Source organism: Dermacentor silvarum, chromosome 8 (assembly GCF_013339745.2).
Source record: "Dermacentor silvarum isolate Dsil-2018 chromosome 8, BIME_Dsil_1.4, whole genome shotgun sequence".
NCBI classification, from domain to species: domain Eukaryota; kingdom Metazoa; phylum Arthropoda; class Arachnida; order Ixodida; family Ixodidae; genus Dermacentor; species Dermacentor silvarum.
This window is the reverse complement of record NC_051161.1, coordinates 97601134-97623214: the sequence shown is the minus strand read 5'-3', so window position 1 is coordinate 97623214 and position 22081 is coordinate 97601134. Positions and strand designations below refer to the sequence as shown.

The 22081-nt window shown below is 50.1% G+C and overlaps 1 protein-coding gene across 1 annotated transcript in view; it reads right to left on the bottom strand.

Moving 5' to 3' along the window:
* LOC119462307 (zinc finger protein 346-like) overlaps window positions 1–22081 on the bottom strand; it is a 46654-nt gene that overhangs the window by 4169 nt on the left and 20404 nt on the right. Inside the window, exons 6-9 of the mRNA XM_037723650.2 lie at window positions 19490–19602; window positions 18532–18615; window positions 15843–16023; window positions 5048–5130 (exon numbers count right to left, since the gene is read on the bottom strand). Coding sequence (XP_037579578.2) covers window positions 5048–5130; window positions 15843–16023; window positions 18532–18615; window positions 19490–19602 — 461 coding nt within the window. The remainder of the gene's footprint in view (window positions 1–5047; window positions 5131–15842; window positions 16024–18531; window positions 18616–19489; window positions 19603–22081) is intronic.

Here is a 22081-nt window from a genome sequence, read left to right as displayed (position 1 = left end):
GTCTTTGTGAGACTGCGGCTCGCGTAGGCTAGCACTCGTTCGGCGCCGTCTTGCCACGAGTATAGCACCGAGCCCCACGTTGCTGGCGTCTGTGTGGATTTCTGTGTCAGCCTTGTCGTCGAAATGCGCGAGTACGGGGGCTGTTTGCAGTCGCTTCCGCAATTCTGTAAAGGCTTCCTGTTGTTCTTCTGTCCACTCGAAGGGTACATCTTGGCGTGTGAGTCTCGTTAATGGTTCGGCGATCCTTGAAAACCCCTCGACAAAACGACGGTAGTAGGCGCAGAGACCTAAGAATCGCTGAACTGCCTTCTTGTCTGTTGGACGCGGGAACTCAGCGACGGCAGCTAGCTTCTCGGGGTCTGGCCGAACATTGCGGGGGCTGACTACGTGTCCGAGAAACTTTAGCTCCTGAAAGCCAAAATGACATTTCTCAGGCTTGATAGTCAGATTTGCTTTGCTGATTGCGAGGAGTACATTCTTGAGTCGTTCGAGATGTTCATCAAACGTTCTGGAAAACACCACAACGTCGTCTAAGTAGACTAAGCACGTCTGCCATTTCAGTCCAGAGAGAACAGTGTCCATCATCCGCTGAAATATGGCAGGTGCGGAACACAGGCCGAATGGGAGGACTTTAAATTCATATAATCCATCAGGAGTCACAAATGCCGTTTTTTCGCGGTCACGCTCATCTACTTCGATCTGCCAGTACCCAGACTTAAGATCCAACGAGGTGAAAAATTGGGCGTGGCGTAGACGGTCCAGAGCGTCATCGATCCATGGCAGAGGATAAACGTCGCGTTTGGCGACACTATTAAGCCGTCTGTAGTCTACGCAGAAGCGTAGTGTGTTGTCCTTCTTTTTAACTAAAACGACGGGTGACGCCCATGGACTTATGGACGGCTGAATCACGTCATCATCTAACATTTCTTGAACCTGGCGCTTTATCACCTCCCTTTCCGTAGGCGCAACGCGGTAAGGATGCTGACGAACGGGGGGGCGTGCCGACTCGTCCGTAGGAATGCGATGCTTCGTAACGGAGGTGCGCCGTACTTTAGACTCGGTAGAGAAACAGCCAGAGAAGTCGTTGATAAGGTCCAGTAGCTCCTGTTTCTGTCGTTCCGATAAGCCCGGGTTAATCTTAATGCGATCGCTCAGGTTGGCCTCTATCGATGAATTAGGGGAAGCAGTTTCTAGCGAGGCGACATCAGTGAAGGCAGCAATTTCATGGAGGAAGGCGACAGCTGTGCCTTGCGGTAAGTGCTGATATTCGTTGCTGAAGTTTGTCAGCAGGACTAATGAGCGTCCGTGCTGAAGCTGAACGAGGCCCCGTGCAATGCATATGTTCCGCTCAAGCATTAACGGAATGTTTGCCTCGGCGATGCCCTCATAGCCGTCGAATGCGTCGCACGTTACCAGAGTCAGTAGGCTGCTTCTTGGCGGTACTGTTATGCTGTCTTCGACGATGCGCAAGGCGTTTTCGGTGGGATTCTCGTCGCCAGCGTCGCTTGCTATGGCTTTTGCCGTAGAGAACGTCACGCTCGATTTTTCCAGGTTAATTATGGCTCCATTCGCCTGTAGAAAGTCCATGCCGAGTATCAAGTCCCTGGAGCAGCTGGGCAGAATAATGAAGACCCCGACGTACGTAAATCCACGAATATTTACCCGAGCGGTGCATCTGCCCACGGGAATTAATAGATGCCCTCCAGCAGTACGGACATGCGACCCAGTCCACTGTGTAAAAACTTTTTTTAACTTTGACGCAAGCTCTCTGCTCATAATCGAGCTGTCCGCACCAGTGTCAATTAAAGCGGTAACTTCTTCGTCGTCTATGGTAACCAGTATGTCTGACGTTACCACTTGCCTTTGGGCACTGGAGTGTGACTGAACGTCGGTGCTTTGTCGTCGTTGTTGTCGTGATGGAGGATATTCGAAGCGCTCGGCGTCAGCGGCCTCACCTCCGGAGGTCGCTGGACTCAGTTTTCCGGGTTTGCAGGGCTGGGTGAACGACGCCTACGAGCGTCTCGATGAAATGAGGGACTTGGCGATCGGTATCGAGCAGGCGATGCAGAACGGGGCTCGTGCCTTCGCTGCTCGAATGAACTGTCGCGACTCGCGATGAAGTTCTCTATCTCCATCGGGCGCTGACCAGGTCGTAGACGAGGTGCACCTGGAGGGAACCCGCGGAGGCCCACTCGTCGATATGGGCACATCCTGTAGACGTGGCCAGCCTCTCCGCAGTGAAAACATAGGGGCCTGAGGTCAGGAGCCCGCCAAACGTCGCTTTTTCTGGGCCTCGACTCCTCGATGGACGGTGGACTGCGACGCCTGAACACTACTTCAGTCTGTTCGAAGGGGCGCATGACGTTTGAGGGGCCGTACAGCGACGGTCGTCGTACGGCGTCCACATAAGTCATTCGGACTGGCTCCCGCTGTTGTGGTACCTCGTAGCGTTCAGGAGCTTGGACGGCTTTGCCTAATCTCGTCGCGCACTATCTCCGCCACAGAAATTCGGGCTGTCGGCGCGTCGGTTACCTGCATTTTGTGGAGCTCTTCTCTTACCACAGCTCTGATCAATTCACGTAGCTCCTCGAGGTGGTTTTCCGAAGTCATGCTAGAGGGGCTGTGCGAAAGTTCCATCAGGTTGCGGTTGTATTGTCTGGCACGCTGTCGAAGGGCCCTTTCCATTGCTGTCGCTTCAGCGAGGAAGTCTGCTAGTGTTGTGGGCGGATTCCGAATAAGTCCAGCAAAGATCTCTTGCTTCACACCTCGCATCAAATGTCGCACCTTCTTGTCTTCGGCCATTGAGGCATCCGCACGTCTGAACAGCCGAGCCATGTCTTCAGTATACGTGGCGATGCTCTCGTTCGGGGCTTGGAATCTTGCCTGTATTGCCAGCTCCGCTCGCTCCTTCCTGTCCATGTTGGAGTATGTGGCGACCAGCTGCTGTCGAAATTCGTGCCACGAAGTCAATGTCGTTTCATGGTTATGGAACCACGTCCTCGCGGAGTCTTGGAGCACGAAGTACACGTTGCGCAACCTGCGGTCTTCGTTCCATCCGTTGCATTCGGCGACCCGCTCGAAATGGTCTAGCCAATCTTCCACGTCTTCAGTAGCATCTCCGTGGAACGTAATCGGCGTCTGTGGCTGGTTGAAGATGATCTGCGCCGGCAAAACAGCCGCCGCAGCAGCAGGAGGCTGTGGGCTTAGGTTCATCGTCCGGATACGATCGGGCAATAGACCGTGCTCAGGTTGGAGCCCTTGAAGACGGCGGCTGGTGCGTACGTGCACAGGAGTAATCTCTCCCGGGCTACTCACTGGGGATGAGTCAGGGGTACGCTGCGTCTCCGGCAATGGTATCATATACCCAGCACCTCCACCAGTAAAATGTCACGAAGATAATTAATATGAACTTGCCGAAAGAGAACAGCCTTCTTTAATGATGGCCGACACTCAAGAGAACGCGCGCACACCTGCGCCCTTCGTCGTCTTCTCTCTGGCGATCTTGTGCCTGTAGTGGGCAGCTTACTTCGCGTCAATATTACAGTAAAACCTAGTTAATTCAAATTTCACAGGACCGAAAAAAAAATGTCCGAATTAACTGAATGCCGAATTATCTGGGTATCCAGGAAACAATGAGCAAATGCTTACTACGTCAGCACGATTTTATTTGTGTAATGGATGAGCAAACCCATTTGCTTTTTTGCACAAAAGCAGTGCGGAAGCTAGCAATTCTCGTCATCTCGTGACTGATTGGCTCTCGCAGCGGCGATCGAGGCCTCGCGACTTCCTTCACAGCACGGCCGCGGCGCGCGCCATCATTTGCGACATGCTTTACACTACCGCGCGCACATCCCGATTATTTTTTCACCAATAAGCTGACCGCCAACAGATCGCACATCTATCACGATGTAGCCGGTGCTCTTCATCCTCAACAGATTTGCACGGAGTCAGACCGAAACAAGTGTGTGTCGCAACCGCGGCCGCTATTGACGCGATAATGAACGGTGACCTTGCGGTGCTAACGGTACGGCCACACTAGCGGCTAAAACGCATGCGTCATGTCGCGAGTGGCAACGCGTCATTCCGCGCGCGGCAAAAGCGGCAGGAATGGGGGGCTTTGCGGCGTGCCGCGCAAAATGGGTTCGAGACCCATTTCTTGTCATGCTGACGCGCGGCAACTTGCCGCTCGCGGCGTGACGCGCACGTTTTTGCTACTACCGTGGCCGTAAAGGCACGCGACCGATGCACGCTCCGAGTCAGAACGAAACTACCGTTCGCTGCACAAACTGCAGACGAAATCGCGGTCGCTATCTATGCGATTATGGATGGCCACTAAGCAGCTTCTTAGGCACGCGGCCGACGTGCGTAGTAGGCCAACTACTTTTTGCCGCAACCGCTGCGGCTATCGACGCGATCATGGATGGCGACTATGAAATCCCGTGGCCAACGCGTTGTTATGCACGGCGGTAAATGCAATAAAGGCACAAATAGGCACGAAGCGTTCCGTCGTTGCTGTGATTCACGTACGATTTCCGCTGATGACTATGGCCCCCAATGCAGACTTCGCCGCTTCGTTTCGGTTGTACGCTAGCGTCGCTTCTGTTCTTTTGCGGCGCACATTTCCAGCTCTTTAATGCAATACATATAGCCTTCTAGATTTATAGTTGATGTATGGCAGCCATGACGTGAAGCATAGCCTCCGAGATGTGTACCGGCCGTCGGTGGCTTTTGGCTGCCTATTCGGGAGCGCCGAATAATTCGAAAATATCGAATATCTGAATTCGAATAGAAGTGAATAATGAATATAGAATTATTCGATTGAATATTCGACAATACCGAATATTCGCCCATCCCTACTCACCACCACTCCTCTCCAAACTGCTTTCTCTACAGCCCAACCAGACCATCAAATTTACCCTACCACAACAAAGCTTCACACATTATATTATCCCTGGTTCAGGCTGTGGATCCCTTGGCCAGAAGAGACCCTGGAAAGTGTCAACCAAGGTCCTACAGGTGGTCAACAACGCAGTCGGGGTGTGCTCACCTGGCTGTAGTCCCGAGTGGAGTGCAGCACCACGTTGCACACGTAGCACGTGTAGGTCGGTCCACCGCCGCCAAACTTGGGCCCTGCAATGAAAGCCTGCGTTACAGCCACTGCACGTGCTAGATCAATGCAGACAGAAGGCATGCTAGGCCGGAAGCGAGTGTGCACCTTTCATTTTGATTATGTGTACAGTGTCCAAACAAAGGACGAAAAATAATGCCGGATACAAGTACAGTCGAACCTCATTAATTCGAACCAACGGATAATTCGAACTGGCCAATTGGTCCCAACAAAGTGACGTGTACAGTCGACGACCGAGAATTCCGACTTCACGGGGGGGGGGGAACGTAAATAAGTCCAGAAATACGAATGTGCCCATGAAAGAAAATTTTGTTTACGTGGAAAATCGCGCGCAAATGATGTAAAAATGTTTATCGAAGCTAAGGTGGCGTGGAGTTTCTCGAAAATAGCGAAAAAACGGCAATTTTCAAGCCGCGATATCTCCGCAACCGCGTAACCTAGCGCCGCCATCTTGGTCTCTATGGATAGCGCGATTCTCCGTCTTCGAATCTGGCGCCTCGGCCAGCTGCACCAGGCAAGAGCAAGCGCACAGCAAGCAAAAGTTTCAAGGTCTTGCGGCGGTTTCTGATCGGCAGCGCGCCACGTGACTGTACGCGGCTCCGGATTGGTCTCCCGGGCGGTTGCCCTTAGCAACCGGCGGAAAGGTCGTCTGCTCGCCGCGCTGACGGCGCTGAGGAGCCGATTTCGCGTCTTTTCAACTCGTTGCGGCGTGGTTTAGAGATCGTATCTCACTCATGATAACGGACTGGCGCTCGCTTGTTAGAGAAACGAAAAACGTTGTCAAGCTCGGCCCTTCTTAGCTTGGAGAACGGCTCTCGTCTGTTATCACGGGCCGGCGATTGTTCAAGAAGAAATGCAAGACTGCGCCTCAATTTGGTGCTCGCAAGTCGAAGCCACCGATCTCTAAAACAAAGTTTGCTCCGGCGACTTCAGCAGTTACAATGACGGTGGCATGCAGCGCGACGCGGACGTGCAGCCGAGCACCTCAAGCACGGATGGAACATCGTCCGCGCGTATTGGCGAAACTGTTCAGGAACCCAGCCGAAAAAGATGCCATGCGGAAAAAGAAAGCTGCAAAAGCTCATCAGACCATCAGGTCAGATGGTCAAGCGATGCCGCATCGCAAAGGACACAAAGGACTATAACCCTGATGCCTATTAAATTTTGACAACTTTGAACCTTGTTTTCTCAGTACAGTTTTTTTGGCATGTTGCTCAGCTCGTGGAGCAGATATCTTGGTAACTACTTTACACATTTTGATTGCGTTTGTTTTGTCAGACTCACTGAACTGTACTTTAGGGGATAGCGCTCTTCTTTTTTTATCCTAGTGTTTTAAGAATTCGTAGTAGGGTTCCTTGTTCGCAGTGTAAGCGTGCTCACTGCAGTGGGACTGGAGAAAACATAAACTACAAATTTTAGTGTTGAAAAAAAATTATTTCGAGAACGCTATCCCCTTCTGCATACATTTGGCTGTGCATACAGTATTTAACAAACTTTTTACTTGATTTCGTAAATCCTCCAGTCACTCCACATATGCTCCTGTGCAAGGAAGAAGCGGTCGATTGTTGTTGCACAAACCTCCGCTTACGTGCAACCAAGTACGCCTATATTTCTGCCGGTTTTCTGTTGTCGCTGTACGCTGATGCAAGAACTGCAAAGACTCGAGTCAGATCCGCACGGCACATCATCCTTCGAGTTAGAGTCGCTCTCTGACGGTGGGAGAACTTGCTCAATTATTTCGTCATCATTCAGTTCGGCACACAACACTGCGCTGTTGACGTCTGCAAAGTCTTCAAAATGTCACGGTGGCAGGAATTGGCACACCGCAGCCTAGCAGGTCATCAATGATGTCCACATTTGAGCTCGTTGTGGTAGGCAGAAGTTCAGGCTCTTCAGTTGCGGAGTCGGGGTCATTCGGACTGCGACTCAAGACTCATTCGGAGTCGGACTGCGAGGGGACTGTTGGTGCCATTTGACCGCGGCCTGTTGACAATTTCACGAGAAAGACTTCTTGGAGCCAGCAGAGTTCTGTCGGGAACGCCAACTAAACAAACAGAAAGACGAGAGCAGGCCATGCGCTGGGATGCCGGAATAGGATGTGATGATCGCGATGTTGATGCGACCTCACAATTCAGGCAAAGCCTCCAAGATCAGCATTTGTAATTTAATCTGAGGCGTAGTCTGCGACCAAGACAATGCCTCAGGAATTACCGTTTTACGTGTTATCTTCAAGGCCATACTTCATGTCTCATATCTCTAAGGCCATACTTCATGTCTCATCGAGGTTGCCAGAGGAGATAATGGCGGCAGAATCCGTGTACGCTACAGTCACGGACGGAGTCTGGATAATCGAACGTAGAGCTGGTGGCTGTCCGAAATATCGGTCGTTTTTACACATTAAGTTTACGGCACCATTGGCGGTGCCGCGAAGCTGTCCTGATTTATCTGCCGGCGACTGTATTTGAATGGGGAAAAACTCTCCTTAATTCAAACCCAAAACATGCGCCACGGTTAATTCGAACAAGAGTGCCCGTCCACACAGACTACTTTTCGTGCAATCCCAAGCCGAATGACAAAGTTCGACGTGTCAGCCGCCGTAGCGTCACAAACCCCTAACCACGTGCTCGCTCCATGAACACTGGAAGGCGCCATGTTTAAAGCAGCAGGCGGAAATCATGCAGCATCACGCGCTTGCAAGGGCGTCATTTTTTTCTTCTGTAAAATGGCAGTACGGTACTTTTCCAGTGAGGAGAATTCAGAGGCCACACTGGAGCTTGTGAATAGACTTCAGTCAATGCTGTTGGAGTTGCGCCAAAAAAAAAAAAAAAGGTCACTCAGGCTCACTCATGTGTTATTTCAAGGCAGGATCTGCGCAAATACAGTGGAATCTCGATGATACGATCACGGCTAATGCGAATTTCCGGATGATACGAATTTTCCTGTGGTCCCGGCTGAGCCCCATTACTTTGCAACGTGCTAGAGAACGGTTGTTACGAATCGATTTTCAACCCGCGTCGGTTGATACGAATAAACGCCGCCCCACCGACGGCCACGAAAAAGAACAGTGCGCAGTCACGCGCTTTCTCCCTTTCTCTTTTGGTGTGGAGGCCGACTGGGCGCGTAGAGTTTGACGCGGTGGCACTTTTCTTGCTCTTGCACGCGGCCGCCGCAGCGAGCGAAGGTTCTTGGGGTCTATCGCTTCAACGGAAACTGAGCGGCGTAAGCACAGCGCATACGTACAAAGGTCAGAGCCGTGTGGAGATCGCTTTCAAGATACAGTGCGCGCGACAACCCCGACAGCCGGCACAGGCGCAAAGAACAAGAACGCATTTGTTGGCAGAGTAGAAGCCGCCCCCCCCCCCTCCCTCCTACGCTGCCTTCCCGCTTTGCTCCTTTCGGTGGGAAATTGCGTCGCCAGTTACCCTTGCGCCCGGTTGCAAGAACTTGCACGATACGCATTTGGTGCCCCGCAGCACAGCGTCGCCCCCCCCTCCCTCCCTCCCTCCCTCCCATACCCCCCGGCCTTTCGCGCAACGGAAGCAGGGCCGGGCTCGACTGGCGCGCCCAGCCGTGATGGAAGTCGTGTTTGCTCTCCGCTGTGCGTTCGCTCTCCGTGCGTGAAGGCGCGCGTCCCCCGCGCGAAAGGCGCGCTTTCACTCGCACATATGGCGCGCGGTGACGATTTTATCGCCCTTGGACTCATACTCCACATCTCATGCTCCTCCTCCGCATCGCCTTCGTTGATCTCCTCTCCTGTCGGTGGGCGCACCTCGTTGGGAAGCGTGCTCGCTACCGCCCTTGTTGGCGAGATTTTCCAGCGCAAGCCGCATTAATGCATAACCGGTATTTCGTCTCGCGCGGCTGCACTGTAAGCGGTATGCGTATACATGGACTTCTATGGGAGGGTAAACGGGAGTCGGAAAAGGCCGCGTTGTAGCCAGTTCTGCACTATAAACAGTTACGTTATAAGTGATCTACAGTAAAACCCCGGTGATACGACCCCGGCTGGTGCGAATTTCGGTGTGATACGAATTCGTAACATTCCCCGGCCGAAATACATTGCTCACAATACAAAAAAAAAAAAAATCAGCTCTTCCGAACGTGTTGCCGCGCCGCTACGGATCATACGAACGCGTGAGCAACAGCGGCGGCGGCCGGGCCAGCAGGGCCACCAGCACAACGCCCGGTTATTCGAACGCGAAAGCATCTGCGATGGTTAATTCGAACATACCGCACACCGACAATGCTCTCAGCAGCGCGCCAAATCACGTGGCGGCGCCTCCGACCGGCATTGCTCCGACACCGCCATAGAGCAAAAGCTTGGGCAAGACCCCTCAACGCCGCGCGGAGAAAAAAAAAAAACACGCGGCGTCACGCCAAGGTCGCCGTTTCTGCGTGGCACTGGAACACGCGTGTACGTGCCGACGTCTCAGCCAACGCTGCGGCTGCAGCGCAGAGGGAAGCAACGGGCGGAGGCCCAGTTCAGCCAACGCTCGCTTCAACAGCAGAAAACGAAACTTCAGGGAGCGGGCTAAGTAGCGCCGGTCCGGCGGGAGCGGCGAACGCGCACGAAGACAGTCGAAGGTGAGGGGGCTACGAGGGTGTTGAAGAAAGGACGAGGGGAGCCACCGAAGCGACAGAGTTGCCAAGGCCAAATCCGCTTCCCTGCCGCCCTCCTCCCTCACCTGCGACGGTCCCCGCGCGCGCCCGTCGCCGTGTCGCCTCTTCCTCTTCACAACCACAATCTCTCTCTCGCCGTGCCTGTGCCGCCCGCTCCCTGAAGTTTCGTTTTCTGCCGTTATCGCGAAGCGACCGCGGGCAGTTTTATGGCCCTCGCTCGATATTATTGCGACTCGGGGTCGGGGACGAGAGACGGAGTCTTGAAGCAGACGAAGAGGAGACGAAAGCTTTATACAATACAATGAAAGCTCGTTAATTCGCACCTCATTAATTCGAACTTTCGGGTTAATTCGAACTGATGGTCACGGTCCGGTAACAATATATAGGCGTCTATGGGTTAACCAACTGGTTAGTTCAAGCGCGCATCGGCTCCTCTATCGATAATTCGAACTGCGCGCCGCTGCGTGGTAGTATTTTATACTGCCGCCGCAAGCTTTCAAGGCTCAACGATAGATGGCGCGAGCGCAGCGGCGTCACTGTCGTCATTGCGCTCGCTCTTCGCATCGTGTGGTTGTTCGTGCCGGACTGTCTGCGTAGTCTCCGTGTCCTTTGTGTACCGCACATTCAGTCGCTAGGCCTCGTGTAAGTCAGAGCTACGAAGTCGTTCGGTGCCGTGTCGCTACGATGTGACGCTGCTCACGGCCTTGCATATGTTGGTGCGGGCCTGGGATCAGGTCACGGCAACAACTGTTGCCAATTGCTTCCGCCACAGTGGCTTTTGTGTGACCAATGAGGGCACAGCTTGCGAGCCCGACGAGCGCGAGGCCGTGGTCATTCCTGCCGGATTGCGGGATGCGCTGGAGGACGTGACCTTCGACGACTACGTCGATGCAGATCGCTGTGCAGCGGTCTGCGGCACAATCACCGACGATGATATCATCGCGCAGGTGACTGGTGGAGAAGCGCCCGTCGTCGATGTAGGTGCGGATGACGAAGAGGATGATGCACCCACGCGGCCCTCAGCTTTGGAACTAATAGAGGCTATGCGTGTCGCGCGTCTATTCTTCAGCTTCGAGGAAGACGCAGAGGATGCTTTCTGCCACGTTCGCGCGTTGGAAAACAAGGCTATGGCTATCGCATTCAAAGAGAAACAGACAGTGATCACGGATTATTTTCGCAAGTAAATATTTTGAGTGATTTTCCAACAACCTGGTCTCAATTCCTGCTGTTTTTTCAATGAATTTCGTTAGTTCGAATTTCGGTTTAATTCGAACTCATTGGGCATCCCCGCGAAATACGAATTAACGAGCTTTTACTGTATGTACAAATATGTACAGATATAGCAGGAATAGCAGGTAATAGCTGGTAATAGCTGCCCTTAGCTGGTGATAGCTAGTAAAAGCAGTAAGAGCTGGTAAGAGCACACCAGACCGACGGGGCGGCCGGTGGCGACTCTCTGGCTTAACAATGGTCCGGTTCTCCCTTGGCGGCGGCTCCTCGTCAACAGGAGGAAGACGGGACGGTTGCTGACGCACCCCTGTCGTATTGTGTCGTCGCGTCCCCTTTGCGACTCGTCGACAGGACCCAGAGGGACAGGTGGCGATGATGGTAGGTGCTATGGCACAACAACCGTATTTATTCGAATCTAGGCCGATAGTTTTTTTCAAATAATCACATACGAAACTCTAGGGTCGGCTTAGATTCGAGGATTTTAAAAAACGCGCCAGTTTTTAACTGAAACTGATAAATATGGTGCATAGTTAGCGCCATTTAGAAAAGTCAGTATCGCAGCCGCTACTAGCCGCGCCAGTAGCCAGCTGAAGTACACGAGCGACGTCGCCATTTTGACCTGCGTCGTATCGGTAGTATCGGTATGGTGCAGCATCGGCGCGCGGTGTGGCGTTATCGTAATGGCACAAAATGGGCGATGCCACTATAGTGCCGCTTTCTAAACGAATACTGTATTTACTCGAATCTAACGCGCACTTTCAACACTACCCTAAATCTGCGTCGGCATTTCAAAATGGCCGCCTCGCACGCGCGTCGTGCCTAGCTACCGTAGCATGCGGAAGCTTCCTCCGTGTGCTGCAGTACACGTGCTACCGCCTGTCTTCACGTTCTCAGCGTCTGCTCTATCTATCAGCATGATGTACCGAGTTCATCATAATGCCGCATTTAAAAGGAAAGTGATCATTTGTGCGGAGACGGACGGAAATCGGGCCGCATCACGGGCGTTCGGAGAATCCGAAACTTGCGAGCGGGACTGGCGCAAACAGAAGGAGAGGATTTTCGCCAGCAAAGCAATGCGGAACGGTTTCAGTGGACCGAAGCAGCACGTAATCTGCGACGATCCACTCCGGCGATACGATCAGGCTTGGCCCTATCTTGAAAGCAATCTGCGACTGGTAAAGTCCGCCGCGCGCCGTGTTTTCGCCGCGTTGAAGCGAGAGGCATGCTAGTACGAAGGCGCGCTTCTTCTCCAGCGTTTTGACAATTCGTTTCCGCGGTCAACGAGCGAGGTGTGTTCATGTTTGCTTGAGCGCGCGTGACACCGTGCTTGTTAATAGCGGTCTACTAATTTGCTACCGCATTCAATGCATCGCCTTTCGGGCGAAACTGCAACTTTTTTTATTCATCGCAACATCAGTGCATCGGGAGGAAATCTATTTTACCAAATTTTTCCTCACAGAAAACGGGCGCGCGTTACAATCGAGGAAGCGTGAGAATCGAGTAAATACGGTAGTTGTGCTAGCCGTAGAGGCATCGTCAAACGTTCAAACCGGGCGGAACTTCGGCATCGGTCTGTCGTTGGAGGGGGCCACGGGAGATGGTTTTTGCGTGCGCCGCAACGTGCGCTCCTTCCAAAAATGCAGCATCTCTAATGGGCTGGATGGTACTGAATATAGCGCACTGTTTGAAGATGTCAGCAGTAAGGAAGATAGCGACGAGGCTAGCAGCGATGGTGACAGAATGAGCTCAGCATGTTCAAATTTAATAAATGCTGTTTCATTTTGCGAATGCTGTCCTCGCTTTTTCGTTCGGCCTACATTCGAGGTAAGTTTTTTTTTTTTTTTCGGACTTCGAACTTTTGGGGGGTCGGCTTAGAATCGGAGTCGGCCTAGATTCGAGTAAATACGGAATATGTGCCTGCGCGCCGTGATATTTCACGAATCGCACCGTTCGTACGTCGTGCTATGGTGCACGAATATTTCAAAAATAAGTCCTTCTTTTAATTCGAACAAATTTTTGGGCCCCTTCGAGTTCGAATTATCGAGATTCGACTATACATGGAAGTCAATGGCATTTAGGTCGGGACCGCGAAAACGTGACGTACCGTAGCAGCCGGGAAAACGCAGCAGCGAGGAAGGTATCAATGGGATTCCACTATTAGAAATCTTTTCTGGTAAAAATAAATTCATTTTTCTTGAAAAAAAAATTAAAATTAAATTATGGGGTTTTACGTGCCAAAACCAGTTCTGATTATGAGGCACGCCGTAGTGGGGGACTCCGGAAATTTGGACCACCTGGGGTTCTTTAACGTGCACCTAAATCCAAGTACACGGGTGTTTTTCTTGATATTGTGTATGTTTTGATGATACGAATTTCGGGTGATACGAATATTTTACGCGACCCCGCGAGATTCGTATCACCGAGGTTTTACTGTATACTGTAAATGCTTTTTACGTACGCGTGCCTCAGTGAGTTCACCTCCGACTCTTTAATTTAGCTAGTTTTAATTGAGTTTCGATGATACGAATTTCGGCTAATACAAATATTTTTCGTGACCCCGTGAGATTCGTATCATCGGGATTTCACTGTAAATGCATTTTGAGACAGGACGTGGCCTCGTGTTCTTGCATGTGCGCTGCCACGATGCATGCAACGATTGGCACAGCGTGCGGTGGTCTGCTCGGGCCCAAAAGTGTACGCCTGCTTCTCAGGATCCCGTTTGTCCATTGTGCAGGCCGTACTTGCGCAGTACAGTGTAGACCGCCTATAACGTAAGTCGCCGGAGTCGCAAATATCCGCACTATAACCAAAGCAACAATTTTCAAGGCCCGCACATATGCAAAACATGTGCACCAAGCCGCCACGCGTATGTGACAGCCGAGGAAATCGACTAGAACGTTTGCATTCAATTTACAGTCGAATCTCGTTAATTCGAACCAAATCACGCGGCGGTGCCTCCAACCGGCACTGCGCCGGCCCCACCATAGTGTAAAAGCTTAGGAGAGACCCCTCAATGTCGCGCGCGAACAAAACAAAAAGGGAAAAAAAAAACTCTGTGGAAATTTCACCCTCTGTCAAATGGCAAGGTCACCGATTCTGCGTTGCGCCGGAACATGCGTGTACATGCCGACGTCTCAGCCACACTACCGTAGCCACGCGTAGAAAATGGCAGTGAACCCTTCTTTCTCCTTTATGCTTCCTCTACTTTCTAATCGCGTGTTGATTTTGCACGCTGCGGCTACGGCACAGAGGGAAGCAGCGGGGCTGTCCCAGGTCGGCCAACGCCCGCTTCCCGATAATGGCAGAAAACGAAACTTCGGGGAGCTGGCGCCGGCCGGCTGTAGCAGCGGCGGGCGCACATGGCGACAGTCGAAAGTGAGGGAGGTACGAGGGAGGGCGAGGCGAAATCTGCTTCCCTGCTGCCCTCCTCCCTCACATTCCATGGTCTCTGCGTGCGCCATTCCCCGTGCGGTGCCGGCGCCGCCCGCTCGCTGAAGTTTCGTTTACTGCCGTTATCCTGAAGTGAGCGTTGGCCGGCCTTGGCAGTTTCGTGGCCCTCGCTCGCTATGCACGCCGTGATATTTCACGACTCGCACTCAAGATTCTGGTTTCAGCCTCACTGGCTGTTCGTTCGCACCACGTGCCCTTCTCCTCCACTTCGTCACTTCGTCTCTCTTTCTTCCTTGAGCACCCCTTGGGGCACCGGTGAGGGGAGCGTTCACAGTCTCCGCTGACTTCCGTACTCCCAGGCAGCCGCACTGTAACCGGTATTTCGTTTCCCGCAACTGCACTATAAGCAATACGTGTATACATGGAATGCTATGGGAAAAATAACGGGAGTCTGAAAAGACCGCACTATATCCAGTCCTGCACTATAAGCGGTTACGTTATAAGTGGTCTATACTGTATGTAGTTGTTGACATTGCGCTGCTAAAAACGTGCAGAAGCGTCTACCATATGGCACATACGTTACTAGTAGTCTGTACCTTTATGTCTCGATCCAATCCACAGACAAGTTGGCAGAAGTCAAAAGTTCTGTTTTTGGTGGAATCAACGCCATTTTCCCCGCGCTTGTGACTGGTGTTACTGTTAGGGTGCTACAGTACCCTGTGGCCTTTCGCGCTTCGACTCCGTTTATTTGCGACGCTACGGCGACGGAGCGCATTTGACATGACGTCTGCTTCGAGAGACGACCAATTTTTATGGCCGAGAGGGTGCAAAACTCCGCCGTGGCTCAGCGGCTTGACACCAATGAGTGATTGATTCACGAATGGCAAGACCAGCGGGAGGCCCTCTTTAAATTTAAGGCCGGTAGGAAGGGCTCAGTGGACCTCGTAGTGGCTTTGTAGCTCCCCCAAATGACACGGTAGTGCGGCCTCGTAAGAAAGTACTTAATCTAAAAAAAAGCTCGAAGATGAGTTGATTCTTGGGCGATCACATTTGTAGAAAGTTTCGCTTTTGTAAGTCTTGGCTGGTCCCAGCACCGAACCCCTCAATGTATACGGCTGACAGTGCTCTTGGTACTAATAGCGAGCTTGGCACAATGCCAAAAACATGTATCAGGGACGTTTTCGGTTCCAAGTCATGCAAAATTTTGCACCTCTGTAAGGGACTGCCTAAATATACCACCCAAAGAAAGCTGTCTCCACCTCAGAGGACGACGATAAGTTAAGATAACTTCTTTCCGAATTGTGATTTCTTGAATAAAGGTACCATTTCGTCTTCCATTCATGTCGCGTTACATTCGCATTGTTATTTTTTTACGTGACTTGAAAGTCAACCTTTGCGTGTAACTACAATCGCAGTCACGTTATATTTGAGTAAGTATGGTAATCATGGATTACCAACTAGCCTAGTCTCACACCTTGTTTCATTCTGAACTGTTGTGGCTGCGGCTTGCTGACCGGTCCCTTCTTGTTGGGACCCGGGCCCTTGGCAGCGGTCTTGGCAGGTGCCTTGGCAGCGGTCTTGGCAGGTGTCTTGGTAGCAGTCTTGGTGCTTTCCTTGGTCGCCTGGGCACCGCTACCATCTCCTTTTGCGGGTGCCTGAAAGAGAAAAGTATATCATCAGTCAACACTTGACTATTGAGCAGAAACTTGGAGGTCAACAAAGAAGCTCGAGAAGTTTTGCAGTCAAAATGATACACCAAGTAGCACTTCTGTATACTACTTCTAGTACACTAGGATGCATGCGCTCGAACAAGCTTATAAATTGGTGATGTGGTTATAAAATAAACAGTTAAAGTAAAATCTCGTTACTGTGAACTCCACATTAACAAGCTTTTCAGTTTAACGAAGTTTCAGAAATCCCTCGTTGACTTCTTATAGTTTCAATGAATGTAAAAATATTTCAGTACTACGAACTTCAGTATAGCGATCATTATTGAGTTTCAGTGTCATGTTATGTTAACAATGCCTCAGTACTAGGAAATAATATTAAAATTTCTGGGGATTCTTAGGTTCCCGGGTATCCAGTCACGGCAGCCAAAACGGGAGGCTAACAGACGACAAGGCACAGAAGGCGGAAGCTGTGGCACATGAGTTCAGAAAACCCGAGACGGCGCCTAAGAAAAAAAAAAAAAAGTACGCTGGCGCGCAGCATCGGCAGCATCAGCACCGTGCGGACTAGCTCAGCTTGTCTACGGTAGCGAAAGGGTTAATGGGCAAAATGGTTAATTTTAGGACTTTCACTATAACGCCTTTTCAGAATAACGAACCATTTACTGCGGTCCCCTGAAGTTCATTACATCAAGATTTCACTGTAGTGGTATCGTTCTCCCTCGTCTGCTGCTCTGTGTCTGTCTAAATTTATCGCGCTAAATTTTAGTCAACTTGAATGGTAACGGGCGCGGAAAGAGCTATGGATTGGAAAATCACAGGTGTTAATGAGAAGGGAAGCCAGCAGTGTAGATGAGAGCACAAAGGCTAAGAGCTGCACATTTTAGTTGAAGCTCAGAGGAAGGAGAGTCATCTCAGTCATGTAATGCTTGAAGGAGAGAATATGTGGTCTATATGAGTACAGACAAAACTCGTGAGAACGAAATCCTGCGGCAACGAAATATTTTCACATTCCTGGCAAACATTCATAGGATTCAATGCAATCCTGCACAAAGAAATTTGTCGGAATGTTACCCCGCATACTACCTACTCATGCAAGGCTAGGAGAGTCCAAAAAGTTCTCAAATGCCTTTGCTTCGCACTTAAATTGCGTAAGATACCACATTACACTTGCGTAGTTGCCACCACATTTATTTACAAAAACACCTAAGCGCTGGAAACATGTCAGTTGATCACCTGCTTCAAATGGCATTGCCGCATGTCTCTACCGAGATGTGACAACTTCCTTTGCATACATCTGCAGCTGGGTGAGAAAACTGCAGCACGAACAAAGAAATCCAAGTCCCACCGATGTGGACTAACTTAAGGCTGCAGCATGGGCAGCCATCTGAACGATGATTTAATGGTCGGGCGAGATATACGTGTGTCCCTTGCTTCATGAACACTGATTTCAGTACCATCCAACTGGCACCGTCTGCGGTGTTGACGTTTGCGAAGGGACTGTAATCTTGAACGATCTGCTCTCGAGGATACGAGATACGATCAATTTCTGGCTTGGCACCGGACATGTCAGAGTCTACGGGCGATAGTGGCACTGGAGGTATACTGCTACTTGCATGGATTGCTGTTGCTCCGCTTCCAGTGTAGAGTGATGTGAAATCTTACAAAAGTGATCCTCCGACAGCAATCGACCGAGAACACCGCTCCATGGGGTCTCACTTGGTGCTGTTGGCATGCGGTTCGATAACTTCCGAGCAAATGCAGTCGAAGGTGGCCATTATCATTGTCAAAGAGCTTTCTGTCACCATCAAAAGACCACAAAATCTTGCTTGGCCATGGCTTAGCGCGACTGATATTCCTAATGCCTTACCGTCAGTTATGGCGCGGCCCCAGTGGCAAACTCATCCCAGCCACACTGCTGAGGCAGTTAGGCCTAACCAGTGCTGCTTTGTTGCCGACAAAAGTTGCGACTGGATGTGGAATCAATGCAAGTCTATCTGCAGCAACCACACAGCACTTGGAAAGCCAAAAGACTGCTTCACCACTGTAAGTAGGTAAATGCAGGGGCAACATTCTAAATGGCACTAACTTTATTGCGGGCCATCATACTTAGTGACACCCCACATGCGGGTAATGTCCAAAAAACTGAGAAACACAGCACAGCCCGAGTTGCCATCATGTGTTAGTTTTATGGAGGAGGAGGCAGTACCACGGGAAGTCAGCATAATCAGGCATGTAGAAAGATATTGTCAATCATGTGATTCATCTGTCCTGCTTTACGCTACACAGATGGAAAACAGCAAGCTGTACCCACAAGATAATGCCAAACAAGGGCGAAAAAAAAAAAATTCTATTATTGTGCCGAAACAGACTTTGGTTGGCAGCTCTGAAACTACCAAACGAACAAACATGTCCCACAAGCACTGGCGTATCCAGGAAGAAGGAGCCATAAGCTGCTGTTGCAGTTAATTCACTTGACATTGTGGAGAGTCCTACCTTTTTTGCGGTGTCCTGCTTCTTGTTGGACAGCTTTTCCAGCTCCTCGGCCATCTTGGCTCGGTGCTTCTTGCCCCTGTAATGCTGTCACAGACAAGGCAGGCAAACACACGCCATAACAGATATCAATGTGGCATTTCGAGAAGGGAGACACAAATGATTTACACTATATTTCTGACATCACTGCAATGGAAAAGACCCATAACACGACCCAAGTTAGCTAAAAGAAAAGCGAGAGCACATCTTGACCCTAATTGATTAGAAAACGTGAAAACAAGCTTAGCATGTGTTGAAGTTTGTGCAGCACTCACAGTTGGACAAGGAAAGTACATTAGAGATGCGCCATTCTTTTCTCAACTGACTTCTATTTGGAAACACACAAAGAAAGTAAACTAACAGCACATAGTTTAAACACATCACAAGAACACTTGGCAAAAAAAAAGAAAACAGAACGCTTGCAAACATGAAAGCACACTATCGAACGCTAGGGGCACCAGTGGCACTACATCTTCGGCTGCTGCATGTGCTGGCCAAATATTGAAATGGTTTATCCGAGAGCCGTATTCCAACTTCGTCCTTCGTCTTGATTGTGAGTGCTGCACAAACTTCAACATGAGCGCCTACCAACTCGCACAGCATTCACATGAGGGAGAAAGAAATCCACCTTCCCGCAGCAAAGAGAGCGCACCAGGGGCGCGATCTTGTACGCGTTCCAAAATGGAACGGAGGCGTTCCGTTCCATCTAGCCGCACACGATTGGTCAATTTGAACGTCGCTGTTGAAATTGACCAATCATGTGCGGCTCGATGGAACGGAACGCCTCCATTCCATTTTGGAACGTGTACAAGATCGCGCCCCAGGTGACCACTATGTCACGCCGCCTGCCTGAAACTGCCAATCTCGACCCCCACAACCGTCACTGACAGTAATTACGTCACAGTGGCGCCTTTTCTCTCACCTCCTGAATCTGGTCTTCATTGTATCCGATCACCTCGCACAGCTCGCAATGGAAGATGAAACTGGAGACGATGGGTGGCGGCGACTGCTCCCTCTTGCTCTGCTGTCCACTGCCTGTTCCGAAGATGAGACACGGAACGCACCGACCTCGTTACGTACCACGTGACTCACGAGTAACGCAGATCAACCCCATTGAGCTTGCTGATGGGGTACCCAAAGGCAAGGCACTAAATTAGGCTAGAATGGCAAAGCACTGCAAAGGCAAACCCATAATGTATTCATTTTCCCATAGCAATAGTAGTTACGCTTTCCCTCAGCAATCAGGATCTATGCTCTGTTTCACACACAACAGTGAGCACTGTGTAAGCTACGCAGTTAGTGCAACAATAGCAGCCTCACTCCGCACGCTTTTTGTAGCGCAGTTATTTTTGATCTGCGATGCTTTCTACAGAATAACCACTTCATGCATTACAACTACTACTTGTGGACGCAAGTTCATGTCAAATCACACATTAGCACTTGTGCGTATTTGCGCTACAACGAGTAGCCGACGTACGACACGTACTCCACTTCTAGTAGGCGACACACTATGTGTTAGTTGGGAGTGCAAGTGATGCGCTGTCGCTGCTGGTCGCTGAGACATGTTACTCTGCTCATTTGGTAATAAATTGATTTAGAACTCCGACTCTCTTCATTAATATATACCTCACATTTTCTATTTAAAGGCACGAAACCTAATTTTACATCGCATTACACTGCACGTATGTAATAGATTTCTATCATATGTGACGCACTACTTTTTGGTCGAAGATGCAAGCTGAACGATGATTCAATAACAAGAAGTCAAGTTAATAACAAGAAAGGCAAGCTAATCTGTGCCTCCACTGTCTTGCACACCTCTCTCCAGGTTATGCATCAAGTTGTGACCACACATGCGCAGCACCACGAAATGGAATATGCTTTTTTACGGGAACTGCACATGACCCCTTACATAAACCCCAATAGACTTCGCTGTAATGCCTATTCTTTAACGCTAACGGACCTTTTCGTGAGCCGTACTGGACACTCTTACTGCAACACATAGCCGAAAAACGCCTGTCTCTCTAACCTTCGTAGCATTGTCTGCTATGCATGAAGAGGAGTATACATACATCCACCTTTATGTGCCACAACCTACCTAAGGTACCTATTATACTTTAGACATCTATAGCTGCTTGCCTACGTAACTGACATTCGTTGCTGCTTTATTTACCTGCTTGGAGGTACCTAAGACACCTAGACACTTTCATCAATAGCTGCTTACCTAGATAACATTAAGAAAAAAATACACTCCCATCTATTGTAGAAGTGTACTTGGAGGTACCTAAGGTATCTTAGAAATTCATGCCTGCTTCGCTTAAAGGGGCCCTTAACCACTTTTTGAACCTAGTAGGACAACATTGCCGCTCTGGACAAGAGGCTCCTGTGGACGCGTGAGCCAAATATCATTGGATTGCATGCAGTAGGGAATTTGCAATTTCGTGTCAAAAAACAGTGAAAAACTGCTTGCCATTTCTTTAATTAGTCATATGTTTTAGCATGTCAAAATAGCATGTCTTTTTTTCAGGCACCTTTGATGGCCTCTAACTGTAGTTCCAATTTACCTAGAACGTTGGTTTAACTTAGCACACACCTTGGACATTCTAGATTATTTATATATCCTGAACACTGTGTTTGCTTTATTTTTTGTCAAGATACCAATTTTTCTCCAAGCAAAAGAGTTCAGCTTGTACAGTACATCAGGGAGCAAGTGTCCTGGGAGAAAAATATTTACGTTTTTGGAATCAACACATCAAAATATACAAGGTATGCAAATTTGGTTAAGGTCTCTCCATAAATAACAACACTGGCTTTCAAGCGTAGCCTCACCCCTTAACTTACATCCATAACAGCCTTTAAATTCTGCTACATGAAACAAATGTTGAAAAAAACATTTTTAATGTGTCCACTGAGAAAACAAGCATCAGCAATCAAGTGCAATTCGTTTGTCTTAAAGGGCCCCTCACCAAGCCTCTTGTGCAAGTTTTGGCTAAGCATTACACGTAAAAACCATCAAGGGAGTGTTCTATAGAAGAACTAAGAATGATTTACAAAGAGAGGAGACAGCGGCAAGTGAAAGGTTTTCAATGCGATCGTGCAAGGAGATGAACTACCCTCTCTCCCTGCAGCAGACTCTCACCCACTGAGTCGACCACCACCCGCAAGTGAAATTTTGTCCCCTGTCGCCGCACAGGGCACTTTTGGTGGCAGTTTTGTGCACTCCGTATTTCACGGAGATAACAGTGTTTTGCATCACTGCCGGCTATTTGTGCGCCTGAGGCTGCACACGTGACACAGAGACGACAGCTGTGACATCTCTGCTGTAGGGGGAGAGCGCCTCACCCAAGAAGGGTACGCTGGCTTTCGTTTCAATCGGCTGCTACGGCAACGAATATTATACCTGCAAAATATGTTGCAGACGATTGTCATGGCATGATCTACGTGTCAAACTCGTCTGTTTGCCATGCCCAAACCTGGTGAGGGGCCTTTCGATGCTGACAAATTTAAGCCAGCC